At 42.7% G+C, this 13,548-nt stretch overlaps 1 protein-coding gene across 1 annotated transcript in view; it reads left to right on the forward strand.

The window, feature by feature from the left end:
* The first annotated feature begins 1,507 nt into the window (after positions 1-1,507).
* The window catches only part of SACK1B (scaffolding CK1 anchoring protein B), a 60,519-nt gene continuing 48,478 nt past the window's right edge, over positions 1,508-13,548 (forward strand). The window contains exons 1-2 of the mRNA XM_075923631.2: positions 1,508-1,717; positions 10,304-10,807. Coding sequence (XP_075779746.1) covers positions 10,364-10,807 — 444 coding nt within the window. The 5' untranslated portion in view covers positions 1,508-1,717; positions 10,304-10,363. The remainder of the gene's footprint in view (positions 1,718-10,303; positions 10,808-13,548) is intronic.

Here is a 13,548-nt window from a genome sequence, read left to right on the forward strand (position 1 = left end):
TTTATTAATATCAGCAGAACTGACTTAAATGGGGTCTGTGTGTTATGAAGTCTTGCCTTAATCTTTGCATTCATGCCTGTCCATGTGAGAGAAGCTATTTGTATATATTTGCTTGCATATTCAACCACAAATTAGCTGAGGCTCTCAGCATGTTCTGTAAGTATCAGTGTGGCCCCTGGGACTTCCAAAGTTGAGTTGCCCTAATTCATCGCTGACAGGTGTCTGTCTAACCTGGTCTTAAATATCTCCAGTGATGGAGATTCCACAATCTCCCTAGGCAATTTATTCCAGTGTTTAATCACCCTGACAGGCAGGAAGTTTTTCCTAATGTCCAACCTACACTTCCCTTGCTGCAATTTAAGCCCATTGCTTCTCATCCTAACCTCAGAGGCCAAGCAGAACAATTTTTCTTCCTCTTCTTTTTGATACTCTTTTAGATACTTGAAAGCTGTTCTCATGTCCCTTTTCGGTCTTCTCTTTTCCAAGGTAAACAAGGCGAACTTCTTCATCCTTGCCTCATATTTCATATTCTCTGGACCTTTCAACATTTGTGTTGATCTTCTCTGGACTTTCTTCAGTTTCTCCACATTTCCTGAAATGTGACACCCAGAACGGGACATGATACCCCAGCTAGGGCCTAATGGAGTTGGCTCATTCCCTGCCTAGGGGACATGAGACTGGGTGGGCTAATTTCCAATCCTCCTGTTTATTCTTTTCTTAAACCGGGAGGGCACAGTGGTTCTGATGCCTGCTTTGGGAAGCCCCTTCTTTGGAGGTGAATGTGGCAGCATTGAGAGACCACCCAGAAGCAGGCACCACAGGCACTAACTGCAGATGCATGGGATGGCTCTCACAGCTCTTGCACATGCATAAGATGATAGATCTGCTGGGGGGGGGGGGGAGCAGTGGCGTAGCAAGGGGGCTGGAGGGGTCAGTTGCCCCTGGGCACCATGCTAGGGAGGTGCCAATGTAATCCCATTCTGCTCCCCTGGTCATCCCTCAGCTCACGTGCTCCAACTCCGCCTGCCACCAGCAGCTGGAGGCTCCTCGCTGCCTCTCTGCTCCAAGCCCAACCTTCCTTCCGCTCCACCGGCAGATTAGTGCATGGGGGAGCCTGGCCTCAAACTGTAGGGGGTGGGGGAAGATGCAGTACAAGGAGTGAATGGTGAGTGTTTTTGACCATGGCATCCTATCCCTGGTAATTTGCAACCCCTGGACCACAAGACCCCATCCCGCCTAATGTTAGACCCAAAAGGCAAAACACAAAGAGCAGCTGTGGCCATTAGCCAAGTGGGAGTGTTTTGGGCCACAGAACCCTGTCCCTCAGAATTAGCAACCCTGGACCAGGTAGCAAGGCCTGAGCAGTAGCCCAGAATTTCGTGTGTGAATGGCAGAAACCGCAACTAGGTGCAAAAAAAGGAGGGTTTCAGCTTTCATCGTTACACCGGTGCCAGGCGCCCAGCCTAGTACTTTTGCCCTGGGCAGGGCAGGGCTGGGCTTGGCGGCTCCCACACCTGCTGAGGCTGCGAAGGGTTTGGTGTGACTCTACCGGCATGTCCTAACTTGGCTCCCCACCCAGCGCGCTCCTGCGAGCGCCGGGAAGTACCTGCTGCCGGCTGCACTTCGCCGCGCTCCGACGGGACTCCGGCTCGGCGGGCCGGGATAAAAATCCCCCCGGAGCGGTTGGGGCTATTTCCACTCGCGTGGGATCGGCACCGTAAGTGGGGTCTTTCCTCGCCCTTAGCACTGGCTGGGGGCAGCAGAGCGCGCTCCCTGCCCCGGCTCTCCGCTCGCCGCCCGGCCCCGGGGAGTCGAGCTCCGGCGCTGAGGGGAGGCGGGACCCTGGTTCATGGCCCGGCCCGGCTCGGCTAGCCTCGCCCGGCGGCCCCCGACGCCGCTCGGCAGTGAAAGCGGCGTGGGTGTGGCGGCGGGCGCTGGGGAGCAAAGGAGCGGGACAGCGGCGCGAACCCTTCACGCTGAAGAGAGACCCCCCCTGGCGTGCAGCGGCCAAGAAGCTGGGGCGGGGCGGGGCTGAGAGAAGGAGCAGCGCGGGGATCGCGGATCGCGGATCGCGGGGGGGGGGGGGGGGGGCGTGAAGGGGGAACTCTGGGGCGGGGCAGTGAGGGCAGGCGGAGGAGGTCTGGGGGTTGTGGGCAGAGCTATGGCAGAGGCTGAGGAGCTGCGAGCTTTTTCCACTGGAAAAGTTCCTCTTTCGCTCTGGGCTGCAGACTGGTTGGGATAAATGTGCTTAGGAGCTGCCGGGCTTTGTCTCTGCTAAACAGAGGCCAGGCCTCCTGAGGTCTAAACTTGGTTTTGAGGGCCAAAGCTACCACCTGATGCTGGCCTGGTCTGAGCCTGTGACCTCACCCCACTGGCTAAGAGCTGGTTTACTATGTGAGCAATGTGATGTGGAGCCTACTGGCCTGGCACACTACTTCTAACCCTACACTAGTTTTGGTCCTCTCAAGGAAGCTCATCAAATCCACTTCCAGGGAGTTCACTCAGCAGGAAATGTGCCTGCAGCTGACTCAGGCCACTGAAGGCAATGTTCTTAAGGGCTGCATGGTCACATCTACTCTACTGACCTGAGTATTTGCCTCCCCCACAGGCTTACTGTGGGGGAAACTTCTTGGAGGCTAGGATGCAAATAGAACTCAGACTAGCTTTTACTATTTCTTTGCTTCCCATTTGACGTAAATAGTGGCTTATTCTTTGAACATAACGAGCACACACACAATTGCTTGTGATTGGGTCTTTCTCCTATTTATTTTATAGAAACTTTTCCAACTCTGTCCATACCTACCACAAGTTTAGTCTTCTAAAGATCAATTCACATTTGGTAGTTCTCATATTTGTGTCAACAAAATGTAATTTTTTGTCCCAAAAGACATGCTGTTAAACTCTTCTCTCTCTAAATTCTGCTTTTCCTCTGACTGTAATAGAGCACATTGGATCCTCCAGTAGGAAAGGTACTACATCCACAGGGAATGCAATGTGATAAAACGTCTAGGCTGTGTCTAGACTGGCCAGTTTTTCCAGAAAATCAGCCACTTTTCTGGAAAAACTTGCCAGCTGTCTACACTGGCTGCTTGAATTTACACAAAAGCACTGACGATCTCATGTAAGATTGTCAGTGTTCTTGCAGAAATACTATGCTGCTCCCGTTCGGGCAAAAGTCCTTTTGCGCAAAACTTTTGTGCAAAAGGGCCAGTGTAGACAGCCCAGATTTGTTTTCTGCAAAAAAGCCCCGATCGCGAAAATGGCGATTTGGGCTTTTTTGTGGAAAAGCACGTCTAGATTGGCACGGACGCTTTTCTGCAAAAAGTGCTTGTGCAGAAAAGCGTCCATGCCAAACTAGACACTCTGTTCCGAAAATGCTTTTAACGGAAAACTTTTCTGTTAAAAGCATTTCTGGAAAATCATGCCAGTCTAGACGTAGCCCTATTCTTTTAAGAATGGGCCGAGTGAGGCTCTTGTGTATTGTAAATAATTTTGATAATAGGAATAATTAGTTTAAAAGTGTATTGTCATATATGATGGAGGTTAGAGATGCATGATGTTTGTGTATTATCTCATTGATCTATACCAGAGGTAGGTCATTACCTAGAGTTATGTCCAATGTGTAGGCTCCTGAATATGGAACAGGACTCCTTATTTATTTTGAATATTCTATGTCATCCATCATTCATCTTTGTGGAGGTGAAGATGTTGCAAGTCCATTTCCACAAAGACACCCACTTCTGCTTCCCTCCATTGGAGAGGGCGAGGAGATGTTGTTAGCGTAAGCAAAAATGAACAAGTCCATGCAGGATGCAGGCAGTTTACATACTGTATCACCTGGCTCAGCTGGAGAACATGCTCTGAAATGCAAATCTTCTCTTTATTCAGTGAAGCACATTTCAGCTCTTTATAGGAAAGTCTTGTTTGACCAACATTAATTATCCAATCCCTGTAGCTACACATATAAGATGGCTAATAGAGTGGCTGTCATGTGCACTCAGTTAAACATAGGGAAAGCACTGGAATTGACAATTGAGGGTACACCTCAGAAAGTGATTGACAGTTTTCTCACAGCCAATTTTAGAAGCATGTACACACAACCTGATTAATCAAGTTGCATTTGACATATACAAAGTAAGGTAGGCTTAGGCAGATTACTGAAACCTGAGACTGTGGGCTTGATTCTGCAAATTCTTAGCCATGTCAGTAAGGGTATGTCTACACTACCACCCTATTTCGAAGTAGGGTGGTTAATGTAGGCAACCGGAGTTGCAAATGAAGCCCAGGATTTGAATTTCCCGGGCTTCATTTGCATATTGCCGGGCGCTGCCATTTTTAAATGTCCACTAGTTTGGACTCCGTGCCCGCGGCTACACGCGGCACGAACTAGGTAGTTCGGATTAGGCTTCCTATTACGAACTACTGGTACACCTCGTTCCATGAGACTAGCAAGCTGGTGATCCCTGAGAGCCAGGAGCTGTTCACGATGCTGGAGTCGATCCCCTCCTCCAAGGACGTCTCCTAGTCCAGCACCAACTTTGTGATTTAGCTGAAGGACTGAGCCTCTCAAAACCTGACAAGAAAGAAATGGTCAGCACGAGGCTCCACAAAACCTTCTAATATTCCATTATAATATTTATTACCTTGATTTGGTGACAAATGGGAATTTTTGTGCCTCCTTAAATTCTGTTACAATTTTTCATAAAGTAGATGTAGGACAGTGGCGGAAGGTGGAGGCGGGAGAATGGTGTAAGATCAAAAACTGACAGATTTCCTCTGCTTTTTTATTTATCTATTTGACATTTGCTGATTGTTCCGTATACATCCTTGTGGACTGCACCCTTTAAATTGCTGACTGTACCAGATATATCCTAAAATTGCGTTCATTTTAAGAGCTTGTTCAGTCTTTCACGTGGCATTCAGTTATATTTCCTTTTTGTGTTCTGAATGATATGCAAACAAATTTCACCATTCTCAATTTTTTTGTTCACAAATTGTCATGTATTTTATAAACAAATATGTTTCTATCATCAGATCACTGACAAATGCATAACAAACATTCAGTGTTCAAAACTTGCATTCTAGACTATTTTTATTCCCTGATCAGCCTTATGTATAAATGCCCGTTAAACCATATTTTTTGTGTCAGACGATAAAATATTGAATACTGTATTGTTGAATATTGCTTTTGAGAACTTAACTGTAAAAGAACAAACTCCTGAAATCATGTTGTTTTTCTTGAGTTTGTAATGATTTGGAAGTCAGTTTGCTGTTTGGGGAAGTATGCAAAATATCTGTTGGATCTGAAAGGTTTTGAATAGAATCATTAGAGGAGTTCTATCAAAACAGCACCAGCTTCTGAAGAGGCAAGCCCTTGAAAAGGTAAATCAAAATTGTGAGTCTCTCACTCCTTTAATAGAACATAAACATTATCTTCAAGAAAACTTGACATCTCAAGAAAGTGACAGGCCACTGATATAGATATAATTGTATTTTTGGTATCCTGATACAATCAAGATAATCCCAATTCTTAATAAACTGGTTTCAAAAAAGTTATTCATTACAATGGGTCTAACAGGATGCAATTTCTTCAGAGATGTTATGATATAGGGGTGATTCAGACTTCAAATTACATGTGTAGACCAGCAAAACCATTGTCTCTAAAACTACAGGGATTAATCCACATTAAAGGCTAACATCTTGGAATTTGACAAAACAAAATAAAATGGTTTTTAAACTACAGAACTAAAGAAAAGGGTGTTAAAGTATCAAAATGAAGTTCATTTTTGTTCTCTCCAATTCCTAGATGGATATATTTTTTAAAAATCTGTAATCTCTTATATAATTTGTTGTTTCCCAAGTTCCAGCTAAGGTGTTGCTATAATTCCACTCTGTACATTCTAGAATGCTTCCCTTTCCTCCCTAAAAATCATCTTTTCTTTTTTTAAAAAAAGGACATGTTCTATTTTCCCTTTGTTTCAGCTTTACTGACATGTTACAAAGCTATTTTGTTAATAATTGAAAGCAGTTTTGTACTTGTATTTTGGGGGGTTTAATAAAAATTCTTCTCTAAATGAATTTTGTGTTGAGGTTTTTTTAACTGACTTCTCACATCCCACATTTTAAGCTTTTACAAAGTGTTTCACGTGCTTGATTATCCATATCTGAGTCTGGAACTTCCATTGTCCCATTTCTAAATTATAGGGCTTTCTTGTATCACTTCAAAACAAGAAACCAGATTCATTCTTGATGAGACAGGCAAATTGTAACTCAGTGCTCCAGCTCCACTTCTTTTGTTATCATCACTGTTTGTCCTTGTTAAAGGTTTCTATTGGCAGAGGCATCTTAAATCAAAGCAAATCTTAAATTCTCCAAGGCAACTTCTGTGGATGGAGTTCCTGTGGACTGCATAGGAACTCCATCCACAGAAGTTGCCTTGGAGAATATGCTGCCTACTTTTGGGGCAGGATTAAATGGTTTCTCTACACAAGGACACTCTACAGAGAAGAGGTTGACATCTCAATTCCAGGGCAGAAATTCTGTTGTCTCAGATCCCGCATCAACATCTGGGTAAACTTGATATTAATTCATAGGGTCAGATTCTTTTTTTTACAAGTTGCCATCTTTTTTACAAAGTGGAGCCCAGAAAGTAGCTGGTTTTTGGTCACCTGAGAAGTCCATTTCTATGGGGATGCTTTTAGATTTTGTAACTGTCTTTTTTGTCATACCCGTGTATGGCCTTGGTGTAAGAGCCGTATTCGAGGAATGAGAGAATAGACAAGAGGAGTGGATTGCACATGGGTTTGCAGTTTGCATTGATAATTATGTGGTACTAGCTGTTCTAATCTGTGCTGCAATGATACAGTTCGACCCAGATGATCAGAAAAACATAACTGGCTCCCTAACACTTTCCCCAGGAAAGAGCTTTAGGATTCCTTTTCTTATTCTTTATATGATCATCACATGGTCATTATTTTAAAATTAAGTGTGTCAAATAAAAGATAATGTGGCGGTTTACAATTTTTGAGCCAGGAGAATTAATGTTAATGACCCTCGGTGGCAACCATCCATCCACCAACCTACTGCTCCAATCCTTGGTGACATAACCCCTTGGTCCCTGGTGGCGGCAGCTGCCTGCCATGCCCACCATTCAGCCTTAGCTTTGACCCGCAGCAGAAGCAGTTGTCCCCCAATGCAGCTTTGGCTACCAAAGCAACCACCCCCTAATGCAGCCCTGTCTCTGCACCACCAGTCACACAGCCCAGGCCCTGGGCGTAGCCATGCTACTCGCCTTCCAGATGCAGCAGGAAGGTGAGTGCTGCTGTGTGGTTCTGGGAAGAAGGTGGGCAGGGTTAGAATTTTTTGTGTGCAGCTGTGCAGGCACGCACCTTAGAGGGAACACTGCTCCACAGTCATGGTAGGTTTCAGGTGGGTATTTTGGTGCCTTAGGGCAAGGGAAAGCCAAGTAATGCACCATTAGGTGCACCATGGCACACATCACCATCACAAAGGCTTACTGCAAACCGGGCTCTATGCTTGCACTGCTATGGCATCTGTGCGGGTGACCAGTGCACCCAAAGGTGCAAGCACACTGACTCACTCCCCTTTTTCTCACACAAGGAAGGAGGGACTAGATGACTGCTTTATGGGACGTTGGCAGCATGAGCTCCCCTAACCATGCTGCAGTGTTTTGGTCACAGTGATCACCGTGAGCATAGACCAGAATGCAAAGCTCTCTGAGTCAACAGTAGGCTCCCTAATTGGGATGTGCTGCTTTGGACTATATTCAGTTCTTTCCCACAGCAAGGATATGGACTTTTGACTTTGCAAAATCAGGTGGTAAGAAATTGACCATATTAGATTTGATCTTATTTTGCTGTGCCCCCACTCTAACACATCATAATTCTTGGTAGACATGAACTAAGTCTTCTTTACTAATAACTGAAATCCACCACTACAGTAGCAGCAAAAACCAACCTTTTCCCCCAAGCTTGAGAGTATAATATTTTTGGTGATCTCTGCTCATGCTGCCTCACAGACAGGTTTTAGATTAAATCCTTCATGTGTCTGGCTGAAGCCAGACTTGGATTGGCCTTTTCCATTGATAAATCTGAAGCTTATTAAAAATCTCCTCATCAGCAGTCTTGGTTTAATTTTCACCCCTATTTCATCCTCATTTATCTAGCTGCTCTCTTAAAACGAATTCAATTGTAAAACTAGCCAATCTGCGGATGCAAATATTACTTGGATTACTATCCAGAAGTGAAATAAAATATCTGAACACCAAATTTTATTTTACAATCAAATTAGTACAATTTGCAATAGGAAGCTTTTAATTTAATTTTATTAGGCTTCATTCAAGTGGTATTTGTAAGCCATTTTCAATTGCATTTTCCTATTACTTAGGCTTGTTCCTGCATAGATTGCTTAAGTAAATGCATATCATACTTTTTGCAAAAACATTAGGAAGATCTTCATATAATATTATATGCTCAGTAACTAAATTCAGCATAATCTATGTTTATCATTTATATAAATAATATATTACTGCAAAATGGGCTTCCAACTGGGGGTTTCATATTAATTATCTAGGAAAACGTTAGGTATTTGTCTTTGTCCTAAGTTACTTCATACTCAAGAACTGTTCTCTGAATTCCTCCTATCCTTAGGTTATCTTTCTCTGAGTCATATTGTGTGGTTCCCATTGGGATTAGGAAGGTTATGCCATGTTTCTGCTTTCTGTTCTATCTGAGCACTTGCTGTTTTTGTGGGTTTCCAAGCTATTGCTTACCTCCATAGGCCAAAGGTTGTAAGTGCATTGTAGACATTCAGTGCAGTTGTATGTCTGTAAATGAGAGGAAAACTTGGCTCTCTATTCTTTGTGTACTTATTCACTTTGGTTGCGAATATACAGCACCCTGAACTTGAAATAAGATATGCAATTTGCACTTCACAAATTGTGTAATTTATTTCAAATCTAATTCAAAATAGCACTATATAGCACCAAAATAGCACCAAATTTCAAAATAACATGCTATTTTGAGCCATTCCTTATTCCTCATGCAACAAGGCTTACCGGGATGGTGAAATAACATGCCCATTATTTTGAAAAATATTTTGAAATAGTGGGTGGCTTGTGTAGACGTGGGGTAGCTATATCGGGATTCCTCTGGTATCCCGAAATAGTCATTCAGTGTAGACGTACCCTTTGAGTCTTCCTTGATGGCAGCAGCAAATCCACTTACAGTTTAATTGAAAAAAGAACAGATGAAATATCCCAATTTATTAGGCTTTTTTTAATATAAACAGTAAGGATATGTCTTGACTACATGCTCTGCCGACAGAGGTATGTAAAATAGGCTACTAGACATAGTCAATGGAGCGGGGCTTTAAATATCCCCGGCTTCATTAAAATAAAAATGGCCACCACGCTGTGCCAGCTCAGCTGATCGTCAGCACAACGCGTGAGTCAAGACGTGGATCAGTCGACAAAAGAAGCCTTGTTGACGGATCTGCGTCTTGACTCATGCGCTGTGCCGACGATCAGCTGAGCTGGCACAGTGCGGTGGGCATTTTTATTTTAATGAAGCCGGAGATATTTAAATCCCCGCTCCATTGACTATGTCGGGTAGCCTATTTTACATGCCTCTGTTGGCAGGGGGATGTAGTCTAGACATACCCTAAGATAAAAGCAGCCGCTCCAAGGGGTAAGCAGGGTAGAACTAGAAATCAGATGGCTGAATCATAGTCTGATCAAAATGAGAGAGGAGAAAACTCTTTTCTGGAATAGACCTTCTCATAACTCATGACAGTGAAGTTGGTTGACTTTGGTTTCATAAAGTAAGAGGATTAAATCAGCATGGGGAATACAAAGGTAGCTGAAGATAAGGACATCAGAGGCTGTGGTTTCAGAGACGCCCAAGAAGATGTGTGTAAAAGAGGAATAAGAGAGACTGGAGCATAAAAAAGTAGGAGAGAGGGCAGGAGTTTTAACACTGTTCTAACAATGGTTCAACAAATATAGAGTATTGAAACAATTGGGGAAATTTACAGATTCATTCTCTACATGCAGAACATTCTGGTTGTACTGCAAGACTAGGGATGAGGATATCTGGAATGTATTGCTAGCCCTGTCACATATGAACCTCAGCAAATAACTTACCTCACAGGCACCTCAGTTTCATCAACTGCAAAAGAGGAGGACAACATCCACTTGGCTTGGGTTTGTGAAGCTTAATTAATGAAGGTTATTATTGTTAAAATTGCCAAAATCAGTAACCATTTTCTTTCAATTTCCTCTCAGATACATCTCATCCCTGCATGAATGGAAATTTAAAAGGTTTGTCACTGAAAACTGGTGAAAATGGAAACCTCATCTATGCTTTCATCTTTACATGATGAATGCAGATCAGACAACTACATTGAACCTCATTACAAGGAATGGTATCGTGTAGCTATTGATGCTTTAATTGAAGGAGGTTTAGAAGCCTACCAAGAATTTCTTTCCAAAGAGAGATGCTCAGAATTTCTAGCAGAAGAAGAAGTTAATTATATTTTGAATACTGTTCAGAAACTTCCTCAAAACACAGTTTATTCCTCCGACAATGCTGTTGATGATACCTCTTCCTCTGGAACTTATTGGCCTATTGAATCTGATGTAGAAGCTCCAAACCTTGACTTGGGCTGGCCCTATCTGATGCCTGGAATTTCTGGGGGTACAAATATTGATCTACTTTTTCATCCTCCACGAGTACAGCCTTACACAATAAAGGAAACTATTAGGAAGATGATAAGAGAAGCAAGAAAGGTAAACAGTTTAAACATTATTTATATTCAAAGAATGAACAAAGAGGCTGAATAAAATATCAGATTATTGCTATATTCTGTTAGTGGGAAAAGTAATCTGACTGAAAAAGTGAAATAATCTGATTAAAAAGTGGATAAAAAGAAAACAGCAAAGAATTATTAAATTGAGGCCTTTGATAAGAACATAAGAAATGCATAGACCAAGGTTCTCAAACTGAATTGGCACTCCAAAGTGTGTTGCAACCCCATTTTAATGAGGTTGCCAAGACTGGTGTTGGCCCTGTGCCTAGTAAATTTTGAAGCCCAAGACTCATGACACAGTGCTAAATTTACACGCCCCCAAACCCACCGACCCAGGGCAGAATCCTTGGGCTTCAGCTTTGACCCCCTTACACCAAGTGGTAGTGTTCAGGCAGACTCAATCTTAGACCCCCGTCCTGAGGTTATGTAGTAATTTTTGTTGTCAGAAGGGAATCACAGTGCAATGAAGTTTGAGAACCGCTGGCATAGACTATTGACAGGTCCATTGCTTTGACTTTGGGTTTCCTTATGTTGAATATATACTGAATCTTTCATGTGAATGTTATAACAACAGATTTGGAACATTGGACTAGATCCCTACCTGGTATTATTCAATCTATCTCCAGAATTTATCCAATTTGTTGTTTTGATGGGATTTGGTGCTTGTGCATGCATGTGAAGTTGTCTGTCAGTCCTGTTCTTGTCAATTAGCAAATGTTCTACTAATTTTAGTCTGCGATGTTTGAGGAATGTGTCAGAGCTACTTGTAACAGAAAGCTGTATAAGCAAATACACATCTATCCAAGGAAAAGGCATGACATAAGACTCTATACTCACTAGGAATGTAAGAGTTTAACCAGTTAACTGATAAGCATCATCTTACCAGTTCTTGTTAACAGTAAAACTCCCCTGGGCTCATGGGGCGGTGAGTGTTTTACAGTGTAACTGATGGAATTTTAATCAGTTACACGGTTATTATTTTTTAACTTTTTTTTTAATTATTTTTTTTACAACCCTAATGTTCATCTATGTGGCATGGAAGGACATTGGAAGATTGTCGTCTCAGATTCAGCAGTCCATCCCTGTTCAGTAAACCACTTACCAAAGAGAACTATTTACAGACATGATACGACTGCAGCTAGAATTCAAGCCATGGAAACACAAATTTTCTTTGTGCTGCTTCCTCCAACCCCTTCTCTCCAGCAACCTGTGCTCCTCCCTCTAAGTTCCATATGCAGTTTGTATAGCCATGGTTAGCCTACCAAGGGCACATGAGTGTGTGCTCAACTTTAAGCTCAACTTTAAGCTCTGCTGAACAGTTGCAGGTTGAATCACATGCTGAAATGCTTTGCTGAATTGGAACCATAAAGAGGAAGTGTGTTGATAAGGGAATGGTGAGAAAAGTCACTTCCTAGGAAGATCAATCAATACCACAATTAACCATGCTGCCAGTACTGACTTCTCCTTATGGAGTGGACTTGGATGACCAGACAGGCATACTGACTTCCCTGTTAAGGCCTGGGGACATGTCTTTTCTATGTGTTTCTTTCCCACCTGCAGTTCATGCTTCTTGCATTGATTCTGACCTATGCAGAGGATGAATGCTCAAAATTTTGAGTGAATACTCCTGTGTGTATTGTGACATAGGAAAGATTGGATGTGGCTCTTACCTGCTTTTAAGGAAAGATCTGTGTGGTACTGTAGGTATCTAATACTTTATTTCAACGATTTCTATGTTAATACAATGATTTCTAGTTCGTGGCAATTGATTGATCAGTGTAGTTTCAAACAAGGGAAAAAACAAAGTTTAATAGCAGCATTAAAACTGTCAAGCCTTTTGATCAGATGGGCTAGGTTTTTCAAGCAGTTAACATTCAGTCTTGAAGGGGGAAATGTTGTGAGTCTGGGTCTTATGAGAAAAATTGTATCTGCAGGTATATTATTTTAGCACAGTTATGCTTAAAGAAAGTTGGACTGTAGCGGAGATACTTAAAATCAGCTGCAATCAGGGGCGGATATAGGGCAGGGTGAACGCCACACGCTTAAAAAAGCCCCGCGCAAGCGCCGTGGCGCCACCACACATGTGCATGGCGTCACGGCGCATGCGCCGTGGCAAAGGGGGGGCCCCGCGGAGTTATGCTGCCCGGGGTCCCGCAAAACAGTCATCTGCCCCGGCTGCAATCCAAATGTTTTAAGTCCAGTTTGTAATATTAGAACTCCAGAAAGGACTAGGTACCATATCAAGCAAAGTAAACTGAGACTTTTTCATTAAAATGTGTTACTTGTTGTATAATGCGGTGTGGTCAAAAGAAACAGTCCTCGGGAAAAAGAACTTAATTTATAATTTGGTGATGAGGCCCCAAATGTTTCTCATCTTCTTTTACCCCCCTCTAAAGTCAATGAGAATTTTGTCTTCAGTTTAAGAGAAATAAAGCAGATCTTAGGTGTGTAAAATAAACTAGCTTGAGACTAGAGGCAGTGATTGATACAGCAAATAATCGAGATTCTATTAAAATGTTGGGAGATTTACAGGGAAATATTCTTTGTTTACCTCTTTTCTCAAGGTTAGTGATTATGTATATTAATTTTGTAAACTGCTTTCTTTACTGAGGCATGTTTTATAAATGTAATCACTGACTAATGATGAATCAGTCCTACCAGAGGAAGAATGTCAGACGTAAGTCTAAACTATGCTTGGGGAAAAACAATACCCATAAAAGG

The sequence above is a fragment of the Pelodiscus sinensis genome, chromosome 3 (assembly GCF_052426305.1).
Source record: "Pelodiscus sinensis isolate ZL-2025 chromosome 3, ASM5242630v1, whole genome shotgun sequence".
Classification (NCBI taxonomy): Eukaryota; Metazoa; Chordata; order Testudines; family Trionychidae; genus Pelodiscus; species Pelodiscus sinensis.